The sequence below is a fragment of the Pinus tabuliformis genome, chromosome X, assembly GCF_031772625.1.
Source record: "Pinus tabuliformis cultivar Carrire ecotype Pingquan chromosome X, CPIR1, whole genome shotgun sequence".
In the NCBI taxonomy this organism is placed as follows: domain Eukaryota; kingdom Viridiplantae; phylum Streptophyta; class Pinopsida; order Pinales; family Pinaceae; genus Pinus; species Pinus tabuliformis.
The window spans coordinates 1602190081-1602215317 of NC_142308.1; the positions used below are offsets into that span (position 1 = coordinate 1602190081).

A 25237-nucleotide genomic window follows, 5' to 3' on the forward strand; every position below is an offset into this window, starting at 1 on the left:
TTCACCTAGGCCAATTGTGAATGAGATCGCATATGCCTTGAGTTGAAATGGATCCTCAAATTATCTAGTAAAATAAGATTTTCCAATTGTGTCATCTTCAATAGATCAACCCAAAGGTGCACTTATCATTCACTGCCACATCTACTATGAAATCCCATGGTGAGTCCATTGCCTATTGAGTGAGCCTTATACGCCCTCCAATTTCTTGAACTGTGCCAACCAAAGATGTTATGCCTTTTGTACAGTGATGTGTGGTTTGACGGTAAGTCACATGGGCTATGCCCAGGTAGACCGAAGTTCAAATCTCATTGAGTACATTGACCTGCTGTGGTGGCGGCTAGAGGGGCGGATTCCCCTTTCCCGTGAGTCTGCTCTTGCTAAAATCATAGAGACTTAGTATACCCGACTTGCAGGTGGTTGGTTATGCTCTTGGTGTTATAATGGCAGCATTGAGGTTTGATCCTGAGTCTCCCTTAGATTAGGCCAGGCAGTTACCGATTCACCATGTTGTAAAAAGAAAAAGATGTTATGCCTTTTAAATACAGGAGGCCCTTCATCTCGAAGAATATACTCTTCAACATCGTCCTCAACCAAATTCCTCCCAAAGGATTACTTTACAATGCTCCCATTAGCGAGGGGCACTAAGAGAGAAACTAATAACAGCGTTTATTCCAACTTTAAATCAATTCGGACTAGAGATATTGTACCCTTCCAGAGAGATCTCACCAGCATGGCCAGACCAAATTCCTTATTAGAAAAAAGACAAAAACATCCAATGCTCAACAACAATTGATCACTTCTAATCAACAACACGAACGGTCCATATCTTCTACCAGTGCTCACTTTGGACATCATTTTCTCTTGAGTTTTATTCATTCAGTTTTGAATGTTAAGAGAAATGAATATAAAGGACCATGAATTACATTAATAGTGTTTTCCAGTCCTCGGATCCATCCCCTCTATACCTATCTCTTCCAATGCAATTACATATGCTTACAGTTGAGGATTTTTCTCATACTTTATATCTTGTTTTTTGTAGGAGCACTTTTCGTGCTCCCACAATGCAATGATATCATCATACTAAGCAATCCCACTAACCTACCCTTGTGATCATTTGTTGGACATTAATAAAATTAAATGAAACCAACATAGATCCATCTTATCTCTAGACCCACCTAGCATCAAGAGATCAAATCTCTCAAGATGCAATCCTATGAAACCAACATAAATTCATCTTACCTCTGGACCTACCTAGCATCAAGAGATCAAATCTCTCAAGATGCAATCCTACTTTTGAGTGAATTATTGTATCGCAGTGACAGACTCCATTAGATGATTCCTATTTCATTCTTCCCTTTCAAGCCCCACTAACCTATTCTTCGTTGAATTGTGTGATGAATCGAATATCCATTATGAGTATAAGGAGGTTTGAATGGGGGTAAGTCTATGTTGAATTTTAATGATACTATTTATATTTATATAACTTTCACATCTCTATATGTAAAAATATTCTTATTTTTTATTTTAAAATTCTGATGTGTGTGTGCAATGTGTGTGCACACAAGCACACTTGCCATTTATTTACATGCTTTATAATTTTTTAAATTTAATTTTTTAATGTGACATGCAGAGCATTGATTTTATAATAATAATAATCCAATTTCAAGGTCACGACCAAGCCAGACACCAAATTGGTATATGAGCCTCATTGTTTGTGGGACAAGGGACCCACCTATGCACAACGATTTAACAAATTGGTATATGAGCCTCATTGTTTGTGGGACAAGGGACCCACCTATGCACAACGATTTAACTGCTAAAGTCTATAGAGGTATACATGCCCTACCCCTATGAATTTGAATGTATTACCTCTTAGGAGGAAACACATATTACCTCTTAAGAAGAAACCATTAGGCCCATTATATATAAAAAAGAGGGGTAGAAACTAACTTGGAAGAAAGAGTTCATCATATATTGTAAGTGTTAAATTTGTTAATGCTTGTTAATTAAATTGAAATATGAAGTATGCCCTATCCCTATGAATTTGAACATATTACCTCTTAGGAAGAAACACATCTTATCTCTTAAGAAGAAACCATTAGACCCATTATATATAGAAAAATAGGGGGAGAAACTAACTTGGAAAAAAGAATTCATCATATATTGTAAGTGTTAAATTTGTTAATGCTTGTTAATTAAATTGAAATATCAAGTAAATAAATCTTAATGTATAGTTATTATTTATCTTTTTTATATATTTCATAAATAGAAATATTTATATTTCTCATTATATATTTATTAATTGAATTTTTTAAATTTTCATTTATTAATTATATAGAATTTAAAATACCATGAATAAAAATATGAATCATTGTTATTTAGATTTATATTAATATAATATACATAATATAAATATAAAAATAAATAAAAATAAAAAAATTGTATCTAAATCATTTTTATTTAAATTTATAATTAAAATTTGTCGAAAACAATCACCGAAAACATGTCTCAAAAACTTTATAATGATCACATTTATATTAATTCAAAAATTAAATATTATTATCATGTCTCAAAAACTTTATAATGATCACATTTATATTAATTCAAAAATTAAATATTATTATCAAAAAAATCAATAATATTGTTTGTAATTTTATTAATAAAAATACTAAATTACAATATAATAAATTGAATCAATTATTTATTTTATCACAGGGTTACACACTAACATGGAAACAAATTTGAAAATTTTCATAGTGAAAATCAACACCATACATATCCAATATACATGGCCCTTGATCAATTCAAATTATCAAAATACAATGGTTGTTTTTCACCCTGACCATGATATCGTGCATTCTCCTCTCCAGATCTTACCCATTTCACACTACGAAGTCCATCCCATAAGAGATACTGATGATTGCACCCCCACACACATACGTTAGCAGCATTGAAGTCTGTTGCTTATTGAAAGGCAGAATTAGCCTGTACAAAAGTATAATATCCATCTATTTAAAGTCGTCTGCCCCAGTATCATCCAACTGATGCTGAGGTCCACTGCTCTCAGCTTCTTTTCTTCTCTTGCCTGCAGTTCAAAAATTCGTCTCCAGATCAAAATAATTTTAAATTTCTATAACACGTGTTTTGTATATTGAAATTCCACGATCCACACAACCACTCAGCCTGTGGCAGAATCAGTAAATACAAAGAACCCGGCAACAAAGAGAGGTCAGATAGATGATTAAATCAAGTCCTTGAAACTTGCCGAAAGACCTTTTAATCTTTTAAACAACCGTTGCCCACCTGACCTCCTACAGAAAAACCAAAGAAGGAACAAATTTCTACACGATAAATGCTTTTCAAACAAACAAATCTGTTTCAGCGCTCAAGGATGCACAAAAAGTAAAAGCTGCAGCCATAAGGTAGCTAGATGGTCTAGCAGTTTCGAGATGTAAGGTTTTAAAACTCTAACCATATTATAATACAAGACAGAAAGAGAATGTACACAGGTACTGTAGCATGCTTAGCATTTGCAGTTCGAGTCTGTGCACTTAAACGGTCTAATTGTGCCCTCACCTCACAAGACTTGGAGATATTTGTCTTGCTAACGTTACCTATCCACTGAAGGACTACTGTCAAACTCATTTTTAACCATCAGAGATCATTTCCAAGATGGATAATAAGGCGTCGAAATGTCAAAACATGCAGCCCACTATGAATACAAATCAAGTAATTGACATGATTCATGCTATAACATCTAGAAATGCTTCACAAAAGCCGAAGAAGAAAACAAGGTGAATAAAAACTAAATGTAGCATGTATACAATTTTCCAAATACTTGAAAAGTTTTGAACTGATGTTTATTGAACTGGCAATGAGGATGTTTGAAAATCCATTGCTTACATAATCAGAATTACATAAAATCATGTACAAATTTTAATTAATTGATGCTCTCAAGTGTTTCCAGCTTGAGTTACTAGCAGCATGCAGTCACTGGCAGCATCATATCAGGTTAATTGATGATAAGATGAAGTTAGCTTCTGCAAAGTAAAACAATACACCCTACTCGAAATGTGTTCTTGCCTCAGAGGAATCCCTATGAACTTGAGAGCTATAGTACAACAATTTATTTGATAGCAGCTCATAATCTCTCATGTCTTCTTTTCTGACTTCTTCTCAATTGCCTTTTTCTCCTCAGCTTCCTTTCTCTTTTGTTGCCTGCAGTTCAACCATGTCTCTAGAAGTTAAACACGAGTTTGAAAAACATCAAAAAGAAAATGCGAACAAACAACTAAGCCACAATGCATTCCTCGTAATGCTGTTTAAGCCTTCTATAACCCATGGAAGAGTTAGAAAAACAGGAATGCCCTGAGTGCCGCCTGACCACACAAAACTAAAATGTTGAAAGAAGGAATGTGCTCCCAACAAAAGACTAAACCCAATCCTTGGAATCATGTTCTTGGCATTAGGATGCTCAATCTAATAAAAAAACGGTTCTCTTGCATGTTATGAACTCACCTACCACCATTTGAAATAATTCCACACGTAATTACTAACGGGTTAGTAACTCTTTTACTATAGATAAGAGAGGGTAACCCCTCCATTACCATCAAGAAGTATTTGCTTTGCATTGTATACGGAGAGTACCCACCTTGGACAGGGCTTGACTAACTGCTTTATCAGCTATGGCTATCTTGCAACTATCTCTCCGATGTTTTTCTTACACTGCCTCTTGCATTACATTCCACTGCAAATATTGGTGAATGAGACTAGTAGAATCTTTGCATTGCTTCAGGCAATGCAAGACCTCTACTTTGTTGGAACACCATTTACTCTTAATCAAACCTTAACCACTCACAGAAAACCCAAAGGAGGATGAAAAATCTGAGCAACAAATACTAATCAAGCTACCAAATGTGTTACCAATTATGCATGCATAGTATAAAAGATCTATGTAAGACGATCAGAAGATCTACATAATCTCATAGCCAATTTGAAATAATGGCATGAAATGGAAAAGGAGAAATAGAACACGTACACATAAGCACTATACCCAGCTCCAGCGTTAGCAGCACTTAATAAAGCAGCATGTGCACTTGCTGCAGCCATTGCATCTTGAGCTCCAGCTGGTAAGGCATTCCTCCTATCACCATCCACCTACAAGAAAACTCTGACTAAATGAGGCCACAATGTCTTTTAGATATAAACCATACACTTTTTTCATGCAACCTACATAACATTGCATTATACTTTACCCATGACAAGAAACTGATCAAACGAATTTTAATAGAGCAGATAGGAATATTTACTTTGTCCCACTTGCTTTTCTTGTTTGCTCTATTATCCAACTTTGAATTGTCACCAACAGACACAGTTGAATGCAATGAAACATTTGAACTAACAGCTGCTACCCCAACAACAGGCACTGAAACAGCAAATTTCAACAATTGAGAAATTTTGCATTTGAAACAAAAAGCATCCAGTTTAAGGTTTAGTACAAATGTCTAATGATCACGAAATCTTCACTTATAAATTCCTTCATAAGCAATTGGTGAAAGCTACTGTTTGCAATTTCTTCCTAACATGTATTAAACATAACTATCCAGGAAAAAATCTGTAGCATACCCTTTTGACCACCCATGACCTGCACAATTGGCTTTGACACTGACTGTACCGATGTAGTTTGTACAGCTCCATGAACAAAATCTACCCTTTGATTCTTTTGCTTCTCTTGTTCTCTTCTTTCAAATTCTCTCTTGAGCTCCAAGGCTTACCAAAAAAAAAGGAGAAAAATTAAAAGTCAGAAACAAAAACTATTATGCTTAAAAGAAAGAATGAATGTTCTCTTCTCTTTTCATCTAGGACAGAAGAAACATCAGAACTTATTGTGACCAGTATTACATTTTTTTAATGCAATGGAAGGTCACTTCTAACTCCCTCTTTATCTCTATTGAATGAGTTTCCAGGATAGCAGACAAGTGTGGTGGATGCAGGACAGGTTTAAGATGGCTGGAAGTTGCCCCCAAATTTCTCAGGCATGGCCAAAACGCACTGACAAGCAGATACGTTTTAAAAAGTGAAATTTCTCCCAAAAAATCTAACCCAACACAACTCTCCCATTGCCCTCCACATGAACTGAAATGAATGAAACAGCAAGTAGGGCCATTTTTAGTAGAAAAATTAGGGTTCAGTGTTTCTTTTGTTTTAGTATTTTTTATTCAGTTTTAGTTGTCATGCCAAGCTGGGCCATTATGGGACCAGACTAGGAGCTTAAACAGGCCTGTTTTAGTGCTTTTTTGGAGCCCAACAGACCAAAATCTCTGTTCGCATTGCAGCCTCCCATGGAATGTCAAGGCATTCCATGACAGGCCGGGAACATCCAGAGGTTGTGCTGCTCATTGAGGGATGCCTAGATGTCTCTTTACAGGCCAAAATGTCTAAGGAAAATTCCCAAATTAAGCTGGGGACTGGCCAATGTTCATCCTGGAGTTATTTGGGGTAAGGATTACAAGGCATGACTGTATTCGCTGTCAGCCTTTGGCTAGGTGATAATGATCCAAAATTCTCCAAACCGTGTACTTGACTGAGCGGCTTTGATTAATGAAAGATAGTAATAATCCCCTCTTTGATTCTAAGTTACCAGAAACGCCTGGTCCAAGGGCCGGAAACGCCATTCCCAGTTTCTGAAATGAAAACAAGAAGGATCCTCCTCCAAAATGCCACAAAACGTTTTTTTGCCGTTTCCAAAATTTCGAAACGCCGATTTTGTGAACAGAATCATATTCAGGAGGTTTTCAAATTTTTTATCCGATCCACAAAAATTGTGATCCGTTCCACCTTAAAAGCTCCAGGAATGAGTATTAAAAAAAATAGGTTTCAACTGTTGATTTTGGGTAGCATCGGATGTGCTCTAGCCATGAAAATTGGTGGAGAGGCTAAAGCACATGAGATCTCCAAGATCCAGAAATGGTTTGAACTTAGGACAGATTGTACCCGGTTTGGGAGATATTAAAATAATTAATATTTTTAATGGAGTTCCTAAGTCTAAACTTAGGAAAAATAAAATATTAATGGGTATTAATATAAAACTGGGTTAGAAGGTTCCAAAAGTCATGGATCCAGCCAAATCTAATCTTAGCCCTTGATTAGAGATTTAATCTCGGCTATTGAAGGACTGTTAAAATTGGCAACTAGGGCCAAACTCCATGTGGGTCATCTTATTTATGGCAGCTGACATTTTTCTTGGATTCCTCTCGTCAAGGTGTAGGATTGATCTAACAATCATCTGATTCCGACAAGTATTTATGGAAATACAAATTTATTTGTAATTACTTGACAAATTGTCAAGGTCGGCCAGCAGCTAAATGTGTGGCACACATGTTCAACGTCTCATATAAATACAACTCACTCATTCTTCTCTCTCTCCCCTTAGCATTGGCTTTATACACAAGGAGGAGGAGCTCACACGTGAGAGGAAAGAGGACGCAAAAGGGCAAGGAAGGAGGACGCAAAAAGACGCAGTTTGGAAGACGCAGAAGCTGCAGGTCATCTCTTTGACCAGCGTTGACCAGCGTGGACATTTCAGGGCTGCGGTTTTGGTGTGGCTGTCTCTCCTAGGCAGGCCACAAATTCTGGCACAAAAACTTAGGCATTCTAACCTCTGGTTTGACCAGCGTTGACTGCCCTAGTTTGTGGCAGCAGGTTGACTTCAGTTGACTGCAGTTTGACTGGGTTTTTCAGACTGTTTATGGGCTGCCTCTTCTTGCTGTTGGAGGCCTAGATGACCAGGAAATTGACCAAGCATATTGGAGGTCAATTTCATCTTGTTTGACCAGATTTGACTTTGCTGGTTAGGGTTTGCTGCTGCTGTCATAAAATTACAGATTTATGTATTTGTACTATTTCTCTCTGCTGAACTATTGAAGATTAAAGAAGAATTGATCAAAGGGTTTCCCCACATTGGGGTTTGTCCCTGGCTAGCCACCACATATGGTGTCTCTTGTCTTGGCTTGTTTTTTGTCGATCTATTAATGTTCTATCTGCATTTTACTTTATGTTTATTTGATTGCTAAACAGTGGCTTAATAAGAATAAATTGAAGTAAACTGCACTAAGCATAGAACATACCATAAATTAACATGGTATCAAAGTTGAGGTGAAGACAAATCCCAAGCAAGAGCAAGAGCACGAGCAATCACCGAAGGTTGTTGAAGCAATCCTCAAGACTTCATGGGGTCCTCATCACACTTCCCCGCCGAAGACAAGCTCCATGAGAAGTCCGACTATCACAGATGGAAGATGTCTCTCGATCTGACATTGGAAGAGCAGGAAGTGTTGGACCATGTGAGAGGCAAAATCATTGAGCCTCCATCAAATGCATCTGTTGCTGCAAGGAACAAGTGGACCAGGGGAGAAGTCAAAGCAAAGAAGATCATCTGAGACTCTATCGACAAGCGCCTGGTGGCCTATGTTTCCAAGCTGACCACCTCCAAGGAAATCTACAATAGACTGGTAAGCTTATTTAAAGTTAATGATGCAAATCAAGTTTTGTTCCTTAAGAATAAGCTCAAGGAAATTAAGAAGGGCAAAGGTGAGAGTATGCAAGCCTACTTTTTAAGGATCATCGAGATCAAGAATGATCTCCTATCAATTGGGGAATTCATTCCTGACAGGGAACAGACCATCACTACTCTCAAAGGGCTCCCATCTGAATGGTATATATTCAGACCCACTCTTCTCAACAATAATGTAATCCCAGGATTTGAGGAATTGGTGGCAAGATGCATTCAAGAAGAAACAAGGATGGAAGACCAGGAAATTCCTGCACTTAGAGGCAATCCCACTGCATTCTCCTCTCCTAAAAGGAGAAATAATTCCAACAACAATCAAAGGAAGGGCAGGTTCAATGGCAAAGGAAAGAGGAATGTCGGAAATCAAGGAAGTGGTCAACCCTCCAAGAAGGCAAGAAACTCCAGGTATAAATCTAACGTTGTTAACAATAAGCAAGATGAATATTATCTACCAGCGGCCCTCTCTACTACTTCTCCCCTGGACTCGCTGGGAAATTGGCTTATTGATAGTGGTGCCTCAAGGCACTTCACTGGTTACAAAGAATCTCTCTCTAATCTGACAAAAAAGGAGACCAACTTGGAAATTATTCTTGGGCACAACTCCAAATATCCCGTGAAAGGCATAGGGAATGTCTCTCTTCAATGGAATCAGGGTAATACAATTCATTTGCAAGAAGTCCTATATGTACCTGATCTCAAAAAGAACCCGGTGTCCCTTCCGGCAATGGAAGACAAAGGCTACAAGGTGGCCTTCATCGATGGCAAGGTACGTGTATGGAAAAATAATTTCAAAGACGCTTTCACTCTTGGGTTTCGGGTTGACTCTTTATATCATGTTGGAGGAAGACCGTTGGGTGTCATGACTTGTGACACATCTCTTCAGTCCGAACTATGGCACCGGATGTTTGCCCACCTTCATTATAAAGCTCTACTCGATGTGAGACAAATGGTGACGGGGATGCCTGAGTTCAAATCAGAGCAAGAAGGTGTATGTCCAGATGTGCCGAAGGAAAGCTCAAAAGGGGACCATTCCCCTCAAGCCATAGCAAGACCTCTAATATATTGTTGTTGGTTCACTCTGACATATCTGGTATGACGCCTGTGAATTCTTTGGGAGGATATTTATATTACCTCACTTTTACAGATGATTATTCTCGCAAGACTTGGATATACTTCTTGAAAAAGAAAGATGAAGTGTTCTCCTAGTTTCGTCACTTCAAAGCCTTGATCGAGAATCAAGCCGAAAAGAAGATCAAGATCTTAAAGACTGATAATGGGACTAAGTATGAATCCAATGAGTTCCATGACTTTTGCAAAGAGGCTGGCATTAAGAGGGACACTACAACACCATATACTCCTAAGCAAAATGGGGTGGTGGAAAGGAAGAATCATACGATTGTGGAAGATGTCCATGCTATGCTCCATGATCAAAGGCTTTCGAAGTTTCTATGGGTTGAAGCTATGAATACCGTTGTATATGTTCAAAACCGATACCCTCATCAAACATTGGGTTCCAAGACTCCCGAAGAAATGTTCACTGCTAAGAAACCTGACATATCTCATTTTAGAATTTTTGGAAGTCTTGTATATTGTCATGTGCTGAAAGAGAGAGAATAAATTGGGTGCATCTAGAGAGAAATGAATCTTCATGGGCTATAGCGAAAATACTAAGGGCTATAGAATCTATGTGGCTAGTCAAAGGGGAGTCGAGATTAGCCATGATGTCACCTTTGACGAAGATATGGCTCTTAGCAAAGTTGACAATCTTCCTATACTAAGGAAATCTGGAGAAGTTGACACCAGGAAACCATACGAAAAGGAAGATGAGACAATGCCCGATATAGAAGACCCTATGGATCCTATTGATCTCCCTCCACAAGAGCCTTCCTCTTCTAGGAAGAGGCCTTCATGGCTTAGGGGGGCACTTGATGATGCCGAAGGACACACTGCACCCAGAGGGACTTTCCGAGAAAGTAAGAAGTCGGCTAGGTATCAGGGATACTTGACCATCATGAGCACGATCAATCAAAATGAGCATTCATCGTTCGCAAAACTATCAAGCATCAAGTATGGAAGGATGCCATGACTGAGGAATATGAGTCCCCAAACCCCAGGGCAAAATAGTTATCACTTCGAAATGGCTTTACAAGATAAAGCATGGAGCTGATGGAAGTGCTGAAAAGTATAAGGCTCGTTTTGTCACTCGTGGCTTCTCTCAGAAGGAAGGTATAGACTATGACGAGATATTTGCACCTATTGCCCGATACACCACCATCTGCTCGATCATAGCCCTTGCTGCTTCCCAGTGATGGAACCTACATCAGATGGATGTCAAGACCGCGTTCTTGCATGGTTCGATCAAAGAGGAAGTCTATGTGGAACATCCCGAAGGATTTGAGATTCATGATCGGGAATCTCACGTATGTAAGTTGAAGAAAGCCTCTATAGGCTGAAGCAAGCACCCCGAGCTTGGTATGAGAGGATCGATAAATACTTGATGAAGCTGGGATTCACTAGGAGTGAAGCTGACCCTAACCTTTACTTTAATGTTGAAGATGAAAAACCTCTCATACTGGTGTTGTACATTGACGACCTCATTCTGACAGGTGCAGACCCTCTCATTCACAAATGTAACAGGGAGTTGGCTTCTGAGTTTGAGATGAAGGACCTGGCACTGATGCACTATTTCCTAAGAGTAGAAGTCTGGCAAAAGCCAGGGGAGATTTTCCTATCTCAAAGATAATATGTGGTGAAGATATTGGAAAGATTCAGTATGGCAGACTGCAAGCCCGTGACTACACCAATGGAGCTCGACTTCAAGAAGTTAAGCGGTAGTACTGCCAAACCTGTTTTGCAAAATGCTACCGAGTATCATCAACTCATCAGAGCATTGATGTTCTTGGTGAACTCCTGGCCAGATATATGTTTGGCAGTCAACACGTTGAGTCAACATATGGTTGAGCCTCACCACACATATTGAGTTGGTGCTAAGAATCTGTTGAGATACCTTCGTGGCACAATCACTCATGGGTTGAGATACACTGCTGGAGATGTGAGACTACATGGATATACCGATGTTGATTGGGCAGGCAGTGTGGTGGACCGAAAGAGCACTTCCGGGTGTTGTTTCTCTTTGGGATCTGCCTCGATATCCTGGATGAGCAGGAAGCAGAAATCGGTGGCTTTGAGCACCGCTGAGGCAGAGTACATTGCTGCAAGTATGGCCTCTTGTGAGGTTGTCTGGTTGCGGAAGCTCTTCAATGAGCTGTTTGGATTTACATTGGATACTACCATGATCCTGTGTGACAACCAGAGCGAGATTCGTTTATCAGAGAATCTCGTATTTCATGATCGCTCCAAGCATATCGATATTAGGTACCACTATATCCGGGATATGGTGCAGCGGGGAGCAATAAGGCTCCAACATATCGATATAGATGAGTAGGTTGCCGACACTTTGACGAAGCCCCTGGAAAAAGTCAAATTCTTGACTTTCCGAAAACGACTTGGTGTCGTTGAGAGACCCTCTTATGAGGGTCGTGTATGACGCATACATTGAGCTCTGGGAGCTCCGAGAGGCTTGGGGTACTTCTTGGAGCGACATGCGACCACAGGGCAACTCACCCTCCCCTAGTGGTGCACTATGTACAAGGTGAAAGGTTCAGCCTTCCCCCGTGATACCCCGTGGCGAATTATGGACAAGATGATTAGTTCTCCTATCGAGGCATCCTACCCATGCAGTCTGAGACTCATGGGAAGTACCTCTCATCTGATCAATGGGTAGGGAAATGGGGTTAGGGACCATAGTAGTACTATCGATGGACGCATCGTTGTATCTACCATACTCCCTAGGCTAGGATGACCTCCATTGATCTGGGATCGGTGAGAGTGGTATGACACACCCTCTGGGACTGACTTCGGGTCAGCAGGGAGCAATAAGGCTCCAACATATCGATACAGATGAGCAGGTTGCCGAATCTTTGACGAAGCCACTAGGAAAGGTCAAATTCTTGACTTTCCAAGAACGACTTGTTGTCGTTGAGAGACCCTCTTATGAGGGTCATGCATGATGCATACATTGAGCTCTGGGAGCTCCAGGGGGCTTGGGGTACTTCTTGGAGCGACATGCAACCATAGGGCAACTCACCCTCCCCTAGTGGTGCGCTATGTACATGGTGAAAGGTTCAACCTTCTCCTGTGATACCCCATGGCGACTTATGGACAGGATGATTAGTTCTCCTGTCGAGGCATCCTATCCATGCAGTCTGGGACTCATGGGAAGTACCTCTCATCTGATCAATGAGTAGGGAAATGGGGTTAGGGACCACAGTAGTACTATCGATGGACGCATCGTTGTATCTATTGTACTCCCTATGCTAGGATGACCTCCATTGATCTGGGATCAGCGAGAATGGTATGACACACTCTCTGGGACTGACTTCGGGTCAGTGGAAGATTGTATGATACATCCTCGATCATTTATTTTTTCTTCATAGTTTAGCAGAGCAGAGCCAAGCAGTGCAGGGCAATGCATTTGATGGAAGTGATAGTACCGACGGTCAAACGGAATAGCAAATGGAGTTCTCCCTAATTGAGAGGGAGTGTTAAAATTGGCAACTAGGGCCAAACTCCATGTGGGTCATCTTAATTATGGCAGCTGATATTTTTCTTAGATTCCTCTTGTCGAGAAGTGTAGGATTGATCTAACGATCATCTGATTCCGACAAGTATTTATGGAGATATGAATTTATTTGTAATTACTTGACAAATTGTCAAGGTCGGCCAACAGCTAAATGTGTGGCACACATGTTCAACGTCTCATATAAATACAAGATAGGTGGAGGCATTATTTCACCATCTCAACTCACTCATTCTTCTCTCTCTCTCCTTAGCATTGGGTTTATACACAAGGAGGAGCAGCTCACATGTGGGAGGAAGGAGGACACAGAAGGGCAAGGAAGGAGGATGCAGAAAGACGCAGTTTGGAGGACGCAAAAGCTGCAGGTCATCTCTTTGACCAGCGTTGACCAGCGTGGGCATTTCAGGGCTGCGGTTTTGGTGTGGCTGCCTCTCCTAGGCAGGCCGCAAATTCTGGCACAAAAACCAAGGCATTCTAACCTCTGGTTTGACCAGCGTTGACTGCCCTAGTTTGTGGCAACAAGTTGACTTTAGTTGACCACAGTTTGACTGGGTTTTTCAGATTGTTTATAGGCTTCTTCTTCTTGTTGTTGGAGGCCTAGATGACCAGAAAATTGAAAAAGCGTATTGGAGGTCAATTTCATCTTGTTTGACCATATTTGACTTTGCTAGTTAGGGTTTGCTGCTGTCATAAAATTACAAATTTATGTATTTGTACTATTTCTCTCTGCTGAACTATTGAATATTAAATAAGAATTGATCAAAGGGTTCCCCCCATTGGGGTTTGTCCCTGGCTAGCCGCCACATCTGGTGTCTCTTGTCTTGGCTTGTTTTTTGTCAATCTATTAATGTTCTATCTACATTTTACTTTATGTTTATGTGATTGCTAAACAGTGGCTAATAAGAAGAAATTGAAGTAAACAGCACTAAGCATAGACCATACCATAAATTAACAAGGACCAACGGGAAAAGTATAAGAGGAGGCTTGACGGTCAGTTGGAGAACACACCAAAGTGATCAGTGATTCATTTTGCTAGAGCGGGGTTGCTAAGCAAAAGGGAATCAGTGATCAGCAGCGAAGGGTGATGAATACTGGACAGAGAGGCAAAGACAGAACTAAGAGCCCAGTGCAGAAGCAGGGAGAGCAAGAGCAGCAGTCAGTTTAGGCCACGCAGAGCCCAGCAAAGACAGCATAGAGGCCAGAGTGACTGCGTCATCCACGCAGAGGCTATTGGAGTGATGCAGAGGGCCCCAGAGGCTGCGCAGTGCCTCAGAGGGCTGACGCAGGTGAGCAGGAGGCTGAGGCTGATACAGAAGGGCAGTGCTGAGCTTCAGAGTTGCCAGAGAGAGTTTCATGGGACAGGTTTTATGAATACCTATTTCCAAATATAGACGTATTGCTGCAGTGTATTTTTCTCTGTCGGATGAGCCAGTTAGGCACCCAGTTGTACTCAAGGAAATACTGCATAATAATAAAACCTCAGAATAGTTGCACCGGTTTTCCCGCATTGGGTTATTCCGAGGACATTTGTCCAAATATAACAGTGTCACTTGTGTGTTTGTTTTCTTTCAGCTGATGATCTGAAGAGTTGTGACTGTATTGTGTTTATTTCAGTATTTAAATGTTTTAAATAACTTGTTCGAATTTTAACAAGTAGAAGAGATAAACCAGCAGAATACAGATTAATTTTCTAATGGGTAGACTTAGAAAATTCAACATCAGGTTATGCACTAAAAGTGATGCCTTCACTTAATCGACCAACCAACCAGACATTTGAAGTCGAGCTGCTGTTGGAGCTTAGAGCAGCCGCTGCCGTGACCACTCAGCCATTGGAGCCACAAGGCATAGAGCCTGCTCAGTGCTGTTGGATCCATTCCCTTACCCTGCTGTTGGAGCAGTGACCACTGACCTGTTCGAGCTGCCATGAGAGGAGCCATCGTTACCTAAGGTTGGAGCCTGATACTCTCATATAGGTGCGGCATCAAGCATGCCTTGTCATAATGCTATGCAATTGTTAGAACCTTTTTGAATAACCATTAATGAATATAAGTCAACTTTGCTTGGAGGCATCTCATTAAGGAGCTTGCAAGATGAATGAGCTACCTTGCTACAGTGAACTTACATTTTCTCTGTTCTGAGCCACTAGCCAACACTGATAAATTGAATATTTGTCTTTCTGTTAGGTATAAGGTTTCTGCTCTTTTGTGTTCCAGAATCCAACTACATAACAAGTTAGAAAATTGTCAATATGGTTTTCACAATAACAGTCCATGGTTGATATTAGTACTCTGGAAATCCTTGCTCAGCATATGATGGTCAAGTAGATAATGGAAGGGGATAATATGTTAGATAATGGTTTGCTCCTTTCGAAAGCATCTATCAGCACTATTTTTAGACATGATATATACACAGATCATGCCATGCAATGTCTTGATCAGATGAGGTTGACCAGGAATAAAACTCATTGCCTCTTGCTCTGTATAAGTTATCTCATCAGTGGAATCTTTTGAATATAAATTGGCTGAACTTGGAGGCTTCAATTTTTTAAATTTTTAATGCAGAGACTAGAATTTTTACCACTATTATACTGGTTGATAAGCTTGTTCATTGCAACCTGTCAACAATTATGCTGCCCATCTTTTTCATTCATTGCCTATCGATTCCAATGTCACTGGATGGAAGCATTACAGAGTTACCAACATGCCACTTTTTGTACACCAATGGGAGAGGATAGGGTTTTTCTTTAGACATTTTCTTCTTTTCCTGCTTAAAATATGTATGATTTTTAGATGTTTCAATCATTGGATTGATAATTGATAGCCACCTAGAATTGAATTAGAAAGGTTGATCTAGTTGAGGAGCTTTTCCATGCTTATTTTGATCTTCCTCGAGATGTTTGTTAAATAGTTTTGTTACTCGGTTCTTTAGATGTGCCTAGATAAAGGAATTATAGCCATAGGGAAGATGCATATATAGTTCCAATTTGCAGTTGCACCATAGGTTAGTTACTTTGGTGCAGTTTGTTATGTTCATCAGTTAACAAGTAGTCTCTAATCAATATAAGAAAGATTGATTTCAATGTGCTACTAAATCTCTTTCATTGTACATATTGTTCAGTGTAGCTGCAAGTTTCAAAATGATTACCTTGTAACAAGACACTATTATTCACACTTTTACATCGAAATATATCCATCTCGCTCATTTTAACTCAACATTGTTTATTATGTTTCAAATTTTAAGTTTTAACTAGAGCAATTTGTAATTGTCAATTTTATTTTGCAGTTTCATTTACATCATCATCATGGCAACTTCAAGTTCAGCCATTCGTGAGGCAGAGAAAGTGGAACATGAAATTGAATCTGCCCCTAATGTTGATCAAAAGTCACCACTTTGGAAATATGTAGTTGTTTTTGGGAAGATCCAAGGAGGGGGATCATTGGCATGGGTTTGCAGTGAGTGTAAAAAGGAGTATAATGGATCACACACTTGGGTTAAAGCGCATTTACTTGGGTTAAAAGGCAATGGAGTCCTAATATGCACTGACCCAGCTAAAGAGAATGGGACAGATGGAAATGGTTTAAGCAAGGAAAAACTTGTAAAATATCAGAAAGAAGAAGACAAGTCAGATGCTAAAGCAAATTAGGCAAATCCTGCCTCTCCATCAACAAGGTTGGGAGCATCTTCATCAGAGCCTCCACTTTTCTCTCATGGAATTGTCAACCCTAGTTCAAAGCGGTCTAATTTGGGACTGCTTGAAAGGAATTTTAATAATGATGCTCAAGAGATGGCAGATGCAGCTATAGGGCAATGCATTTATGCAAATGGCCTTCCCTTTAACTTTGTGTGACCTCCTTACTAGGCAAAGATGATAAAAGCAGTGAATCAAGCCCCAAAAGAGTACAAGAGCTATAGGACAATGCATTTATCCAAATTACCTTCCTTTTAACCTTGCGCGATCTCCTTACTAGGCAAAGATGATAAAAGCAGTTAATCAAGCCCCAAAAGAGTACAAGAGCCCTGGATATAAGAAGGTCCGCACTACAATGTTGAGTGTTGGGAAGTTAGATTTGGAAGCTAAATTAAGCCCCATTCGTAATTCAATTCATGTCCCATTTCAACGGTGTCCATCATTTCTGATGGATGGAAAGATCAAAGGAATAAGTCTTTGATCAATGTGATTGCTCAGAGCTCAAAGGGCGCGATGTTTTTGAAGGCAGTGGATTGTTAATCAATGAATGGATTGAATTGATTTACAATGAGCAATGAAGCTCAATAAATAATACAAATGTATTTACAGAAACAACAGGTTTCTACTAAGAAATAGAAACAGCAAGTTTCTAATAAGAAACTGCTAATAAGATCACAGACGATCTTATCTACATAAATGAGCATTAAACACTAAAATAGCATTATTCTAATACCCTTCCTTAATGCTCAATCTATTTACAACACCTATAGACCCTCTGAATTTTACAAACTTATCAGGACCAAGGGGCTTGGTGAAGATGTCTGTTGACTGCTCTGTGGTGGGAACATACAGCAATTGAATGCATCCGTCTTCAACAAGTTGTCAAATGTAGTGACAATGGGTTTCCACATGCTTTGTTCGTTAATGGAAGACTAGATTCTTGGCGAGTTTGAGCACTCCCTGATTATCACAGAACAAGGGTGTAGGACCTGCATGGGAAACATGCATATGCGCAAGCATACGTCGAAGCCAAACTGCCTCACAAGATGCCTTAACTGCGCCCCGATACTCTGCTTTTGTCGAGGAGAGAGCCACTCCCTGCTGCTTCTTACTAGTCCATGTGATAACACCGGATCCTAGACTAAACACATACCCAGCTGTAGATTTACGGTCATCAACCGAACCTGCCCAGTCGAAATCTGTGTAACCACTGAGTGTAGGATCTGAACTCCGAGTGTACAGAAGTCCATAATCAAGAGTGCCACTCACATAACGCAGCACACGCTTCGCTGCGATCCAATGATCAGCCTTAGGAGCTATCATGAAGCGTGAAATATAGATCACTGCAAAACTGATATCAAGTCTAGTGGCAGTAAGGTAGATGAGGTTGCCCACTAATTGCCTGAGTAAAGATTCATCCACAAGTGGTGAGGATGATTGAGCTAAAAGTTTGAGCGCTGGTTCGATAGGAGTTGTGGCAGGCTTGCAATCCTGCATTCTGAACCTGTCTGCAAGATTTCTGGCATACTTGGACTGAGAGAGAAAGATGTTGTTCTCAGTCTGCCAGACATCAACCCCCAAACATAAATGAAGAAGTCCCAAATCTGTCATATCAAAATTGTTGCACAAATCCTGTTTGATCCCATGGATCAAATGTGTTGAACTGCCAGTAATGATAAGGTCATCCACATAGACAACCACAAATAGAATATCATCACCAGGGTGTTTGATATACAGGTTTGCATCAGATGGACTCCGCTGAAAGCCATGATCTCTTAGGTACTTATCAATTTTCATGTACCAAGCCCGAGGGGCTTGTTTCAGACCATAGAGTGCTTTGACTAATCTACAGAGTTTCTGTTCTTGACCGGCAACCTTGAATCCTGGAGGCTGTGTTATGTAGATTTCTTCCTGTAAGTCACCATTCAGAAAAGCACTCTTTACATCCATCTGATGGAATTTCCAACTAAACTAAGCTGCTAAGGCAAGGACGAGCCGTATGGTACTCATCTTGGCCATAGGAGCAAAGGTCTCCTCATAGTCTATGCCTTCCTTCTGTGAGAACCCTCGAGCAACAAGGCGAGCCTTATACTTGTCTAGGGTTTCGTCAGCTTTGTATTTCACTTTATACACCCATTTGCAACTAATGGGCTTCTTCCCTGTAAGAAGATCAGAAAGGGTCCAAGTGTGATTCTTCTGAAGACTCTAGAATTCAACTTCCATAGCCTGTTCCCACTCAGGTATATCCTTAGCCTCTAAATACGTTTGAGGCTCAGAAACACTGTGTAGGTTAGCCATAAGAGCAAAATTTACTGTAGGATGTTGTTTGCTCTTATTTCTGGAAGTTCTACCTTCAAGGAGTTCATTACCCCAGAGATCACCAATAGTTTTAGCCCACCATTTAGGCCGGAGAGTAGAAGAACCAATATCTGGAGTAGGTGGAGGAGGCTCAAGAACAACAGGAGCAGTGAGAGGAGGATTATTTTCCGGAGGGAACTCAGGTAGTGCATCATCAAAAACTGATGCTCCATCATCCCTCCCATCAAATGGACCTAACAGAAAAAGAGCATAGTGAGGTTGATCCTCAGAACACTACTCAGAAGGAGGAGACTGAAAGAACCCTCTGTCTTCATCAAATACTACGTCCCGACTAAAGATAAGATGATCAGTGTCTATATCTATCAGCCTATAGGCCTTGTGGTGATCATTGTACCCTGTCATCATGAGTTTCTGGCTTTCGAAATCCAACTTAGAGCACTTAGCAGTTGGAATCCAAACATATGCAACCGAGCTAAACACTTTGAGGTGACTGATCTTAGGCTTACGGCCAGACCAAACCTCTTCTAGAGTCTTCCCCTTAACACCCTGAGTAGGTTATCGATTAAGAAGATAGACAGCAATAAACACTGCTTCAGCCCAAAATTTGTTCGAAACACTCGTGTTGTAACATGGAACGAGCCATTTCAACAATCGTACAGTTGCGACGTTCGACAACACTGTTCTGCTGAGGAGTGTAGGGTGTAGTTAACTGGCGTTTGATGCCATGGGTATCACAGAAGTTGGAGAAAGCAGAAGAACAAAATTCCCCCCCCATTATCTGTCCTAAGAGTTATGATATTACAGCCAAACTCTTTTTCAACTAAGGACTTAAACTTCTGAAAGATACTAAATACATCAGATTTACGTTTTAGAAAGTACACCCACATCTTTCTACTGAAATCATCTACAATAAGCAAAAAATATTTGCAACCAGTAACTGAAGATGTATTCATAGGACCACAAATATCAGCATGAATTAACTGGAGTACCTTAGATGCACGCCAAGATTCTCCATCCTTGAATGAAGACCGATGTTGCTTGCCAGCTTGACAGGCACCGCACACGCCCAAATGCTGAGTCTGAATATCAGGTAACCCTGACACAAGTCCCTCCCGAAATAGCTAAGGGAGATACTGAATGTTTAGATGCCCATATCTCTGATGCCACAGAGCACTAATGGGAGAAACACGAGCTGCTAGAGCCACCTCTGGAGAATCACCAGTGTCAAGAAGCCTGTATAGGCCATGATCTTCTAGGCCAACAACAACCATAAGACGAGTTTCCCTGTCAATAATGGAACACTTATGCGCACTGAACACGACATCAAGCTGAGGAGAGTTCCTCATAATCTGGCTAACGGACAGCAGATTAATTTCCATACCAGGAACATAGTACACATTCAAGAAGATGAGTGTGCGCCCATCACACTGGATCTGAACTGTACCTCTGTCAACCACTGTGTATTCTTCACCTCCACCGAATACCACGGAATCACTAAAAGATGAGAAGTCAGTAAACTAGTCACGCCTATGAGAGAAATGACGTGATGCACCAGAGTCAATGTACCAGGCAGAAGACGAGGCATGATCTGAGGACCTTTTAGTCATAAAGGTGTAAAAGGCAAATTCCTTCTGCTCGGAATGTTCTGCAACATTCGCTTTCTGATGAGACAGTGGTGGAGACAAAGGCGAAGGTGACTGGGAATGCCCCACCAACGTCCAAGTCCGGGAAGATATCAAATATCTACCGGGGGAACTCGAATTTACGACAGAAGCAACATGAAGCGTCACACTGCTTCTTGGATTGTCGCTGGGAGATTAAAGCCCTGGCAATAGGCAGAGTTGCTACGAAGTATGAGCAAAGAAACAGACTCTGCGCTTACAGCTCCGTCCATCTTTACAAGGCTGGGTCCGATATCAAGCAAGATGAAGCCAGCACTCAAAAACGCCATGAGCAAACTCGCAAGCATCCCTGCGGCGACAGGTTCCTTTTCAGAAGTCTAGGCAAGCAATTCCAGAATAATTAAAGCGTCGAGGATCACGTCTTCTTGCCTTCTCACCAGGGTGAGCAAAGGGGCACTCAGTCCAGTCATGGCTCCGTCCTCTCATACAGCGTCGGGCCTTAAATTCATACATTCTGAATTCGTCGCAGGAATAAGCATCCACAGCAGGCAAAGACTCTTCATCTTCATTATTAGAAGGCAAATACTTCTGCAGGGCACAAAACACATCCTCCAGCGGAGGCGAACTAGAGCCCACAAATGCATTATTAAGACGAATGCCTGGCATCTCGCCCCGCGCATCTTTCTGCACAAAAGCCACGACATCTCCATTGCTCTCATTGCCACAGCTCATGTCTGGAAAATCCAGAAAGCTCAGAGCACTTCTTTCGTCTTCGAACCCGCGACTTGCTGCGAATCTTGAAGTCGAAGAATTCATGTAATCTGAAGAAGTCGGCGACGAAGAAAAATACTGAATCTCATTAAAATTCAACCCGCCAGTGCGACCAGGGGACATGAAACAAACCGAATCGTCACCATGGCTCCCCAAAAGAATGATCACTGAAAAACGACCAAGGCAATGGCCCCATAGAATACGTTGGTTGTTCTACAGAAATGCTTGACATTTTTCCTAAATCAATCAACCAGACAGGCAACAACAGAGACCCGACAAACTCAGACACACAGACGGAGATCTCCGAATTCCAAATATAATCAATCCAAATCTATCAAACCCCCAATTTCTTCAACAATAATCTTTCCCTACCCTCGTCCCTTGAATTAACGACAGCAGAGAAATGGCATATCACGGGATCAATTGCTGCTCATCGAAATCGTTTGTGATCACGCCCAATTAAAAAAAATTGCGGCTCAGGAATCGTGACGCCCAGTAAAAAAAATATTCAAACTCCTAGAGAGCAATTTCGAAATGAAGCACGATATTTCGCAACCAATGAAGAATTATTTCGAAAAAAAATACCCGAGCTCTGATACCATAATCAATGAATGGATTGAATTGATTTACAATGAGCAATGAAGCTCAATAAATAATACAAATGTATTTACAGAAACAGCGGGTTTCTACTAAGAAATAGAAACAGCAAGTTTCTAATAAGAAACTGCTAATAAGATCACAGACGATCTTATCTACAAAAATGAGCATTAAACACTAAAATAGCATTATTCTAATAACTGTGAGGGGCAGATGAAAGATTCACAATTCATTGTTGACATCTTGATTGAAGCAATTGAATTGGTGGGCTAGAAAATGTTGTCCAGGTAATAACTGACAATGCAACAGTGTGTACACTGTAGAGCAGCAGGCATAATTATTGAAGGCAAATATCAACACATATTTTGGACCCCTTGTGTTGTACATTCATTGAACCTCATGTTGAGCAAGATAGGGAAGAAAATTGGGTGGAATCGAGTTATTTTTGATGAGGCAAAAAAAATTCAAGCCTTCATCACAAACCACCACATGTCCCAAGACATCTACAGGTTATTTGCGAAGTTGGAGCTCCTTAAGGTACCTAAACTTTAAAGTTTATTTCCATGTTTTAAAACTCCAACTCAGACTCCTAACTAGTCGAGGGTCGACTTTGACTGCGACTCTAACTCAGTATCAACTCGGCCTAGTTGATTTCAGGGACACTGTCTTTGTAAAAAACACATTAAATATTTATTTTTTTATTGAAAAACATAATTTTAAAGATTTTCATTCATGTTTCCAAACACAAAGCATTAGAATATAGGGAGAAGACAACATATGATCAAAGTAGGCTCATGAATATATCCATTATATCAAAATGGAACACAGTGCAATGTCCAATACATGTAATATATAGATATCAAAACAAAAACACATAACCAAGGAGGTTCTAAATGCCCTCTACAGCAAAAGTAAAACATCACTAGTCACTAGTCATTATTGGCTACTGCTAGAGAAGCCAACGTCATCTGGCTCAGACTCTAAATCAAAGGCAGATGGGGAAACCCATGGCTCCTCCTCATCACCATCTCCAACTGCCACTGTAAAAGTAGTAGCACTAGTAGGTGCAGCAGCTGCACGCTGAGATAGATGAGCTATGCACTTGTGTCGTCGCTGAGTAGAGGAAGTGCCTGCAACTGGAGGGACTTGGGGCTAGGCATGGTACTAGTGGATCTGCATTTAGCTGAACATTATGTTCAACTAATGCCTCCATCTGTAAATCCAAATCAAGACCAATATCCTCATCAAAATCAAACTCTGTTGGATGACTCTCCACTACTCAATCTGATGTTGGATCAATATCTTCCAACACAATGGAACTTGTATCAAGTCTTTTGTTCAACAATTGCTTACGTCTTAGCCGAAGGTTGTATTGGACATAGACTAGATCATCTAACCGTTTTGTTCCAAACGGTTTATCTTCTTCATGTGAATCCTCTCAAAGACAGAGCAATTGCGCTCACACCCAGTGGCACTACAAGTTTGACTCAAAATACGGATTGCAATCTTTTGCAATTGAGGACAATGGCTACCAAATGTGCAAAAAACATAGTTGTGTAATGAGTTAGCTCAACAAATTATATCCAACTTTCAATATATAAACAATTTAACAAAATAAGAATTTAAAATTGAAATTGTTTGTTTACCTGCCTCATCTGCTTCCCTTGCAATCCTTGCTAGGTTCTTGCCAAAGGTACCTGTGGCTCTGCTGAAACAAGTGATCTGTCGGTATATCTCCAACTGGTCACTCTCCTTAGGGACCATGCAGTTAATGCAGTCAATCAATCCATCTCTAACCTCCCCAGTCAAAGTTTCTACCTCCAGAGCTTTATAATGATATCTTGGGTTCAAAAAAAAACATAGATGCATGTATAGGGCGATGGAGTTGATTGTTCCATCTTTGATCAATGATTTCCCAAATGGGCCCATACTTAGCCACTCTATCCTTGTATGCTACCGTTATTTGCTCCTTTTCTTGATCCATAGCCTCATACATGAAGCCCACAGCCAATCTTTCCCCATCCACCAACCGCAACACCTTAACCAGCGGCTCAACAACTTTCACAATTTTTGTTGCCTTTTTCCAAAATATTTCTTCATTAACTTTCTTTCTCACATCTTTGCCATCATGTTTGCAAGACCAATGAAATTCATTCCATTCATGACTGGAAAACACCCTTTGCAAGTTGCTATGTTGGGAAAGCATAGATTGCAATGTCAAAAATGAATTGCAAATCTAGTGATGGCAGGCCTAACAATATCCTTGCCCCCTGTGTGCTTCCTCATCAAGTTCAAAATCCATGAGTGATTTTAGATATATTTTGTTATGCTTTTGGCATGCTCTACAGTGATCTTGATCCAGTCTATCTTACCAATATCTTCGAGCATGAGGTCTATGCAATGTGCAACACATGGGGTCCAAAAGATGGTTTTGTGTTTTTCCTCTAACATTTTACCAACAAGAACATAGTTAGAGCCATTATCTGTGATGATTTGAACAACATTAGCCAATCCCACCTCTTCAACAACCTCATCCAAAAGCTGAAACAACAAGTGTGCATCTTTCACCCTATCAGATGCATCAACTGATTTTATGATGGTACATCCTAATTTTGCCCATGAGCTTTTGAAATCTTTCAAATATTCATAAATGGACAAAACCTCTTTTTGCAAAAGAAATCCCCTTATCTTATGCATAGTAGGGCCTTTGAAGCCCTTTCCAGCAGCAAATATGGCATAAAACATAGGTTCATAATATGGTGAACGAGAAGCATTGAAGGGGATATCAGCATCATACCACCAACTACATATGTAATCACAAGCAATTTCTCTCAATTCTTTCTTCCAATGGTCATCTAAAGTATGCTGCATTTGACCTCTATTAGCTTGAGGACCATGTGCACTATCTGTTAAGTCCCTATAATACTAGTCTATTCCCTCATTGTTATTGTCAATGTAGCCCCCTTATTGTTATTGTTGTGCCCATGTAGTCCCCATATTGTTATTATTATGCCCCATAGAAGCCCACTATT

General features: G+C 40.3%; 1 protein-coding gene and 1 long non-coding RNA gene across 2 annotated transcripts in view; one reads left to right on the forward strand and one right to left on the reverse strand.

Moving 5' to 3' along the window:
- The first annotated feature begins 2932 nt into the window (after window positions 1-2932).
- On the forward strand, window positions 2933-4218 carry LOC149146163 (uncharacterized). Its single transcript, XR_016264121.1, has 2 exons — window positions 2933-4073; window positions 4112-4218. It is a non-coding gene; the product is annotated as an uncharacterized LOC149146163 (long non-coding RNA).
- The window catches only part of LOC149146164 (uncharacterized), a 50424-nt gene continuing 29022 nt past the window's right edge, over window positions 3836-25237 (reverse strand). Inside the window, exons 4-7 of the mRNA XM_089446862.1 lie at window positions 5626-5769; window positions 5310-5425; window positions 5039-5157; window positions 3836-4218 (exon numbers count right to left, since the gene is read on the reverse strand). Of these exons, the coding sequence (XP_089302988.1) occupies window positions 4152-4218; window positions 5039-5157; window positions 5310-5425; window positions 5626-5769 (446 nt within the window). The 3' untranslated portion in view covers window positions 3836-4151. The remainder of the gene's footprint in view (window positions 4219-5038; window positions 5158-5309; window positions 5426-5625; window positions 5770-25237) is intronic.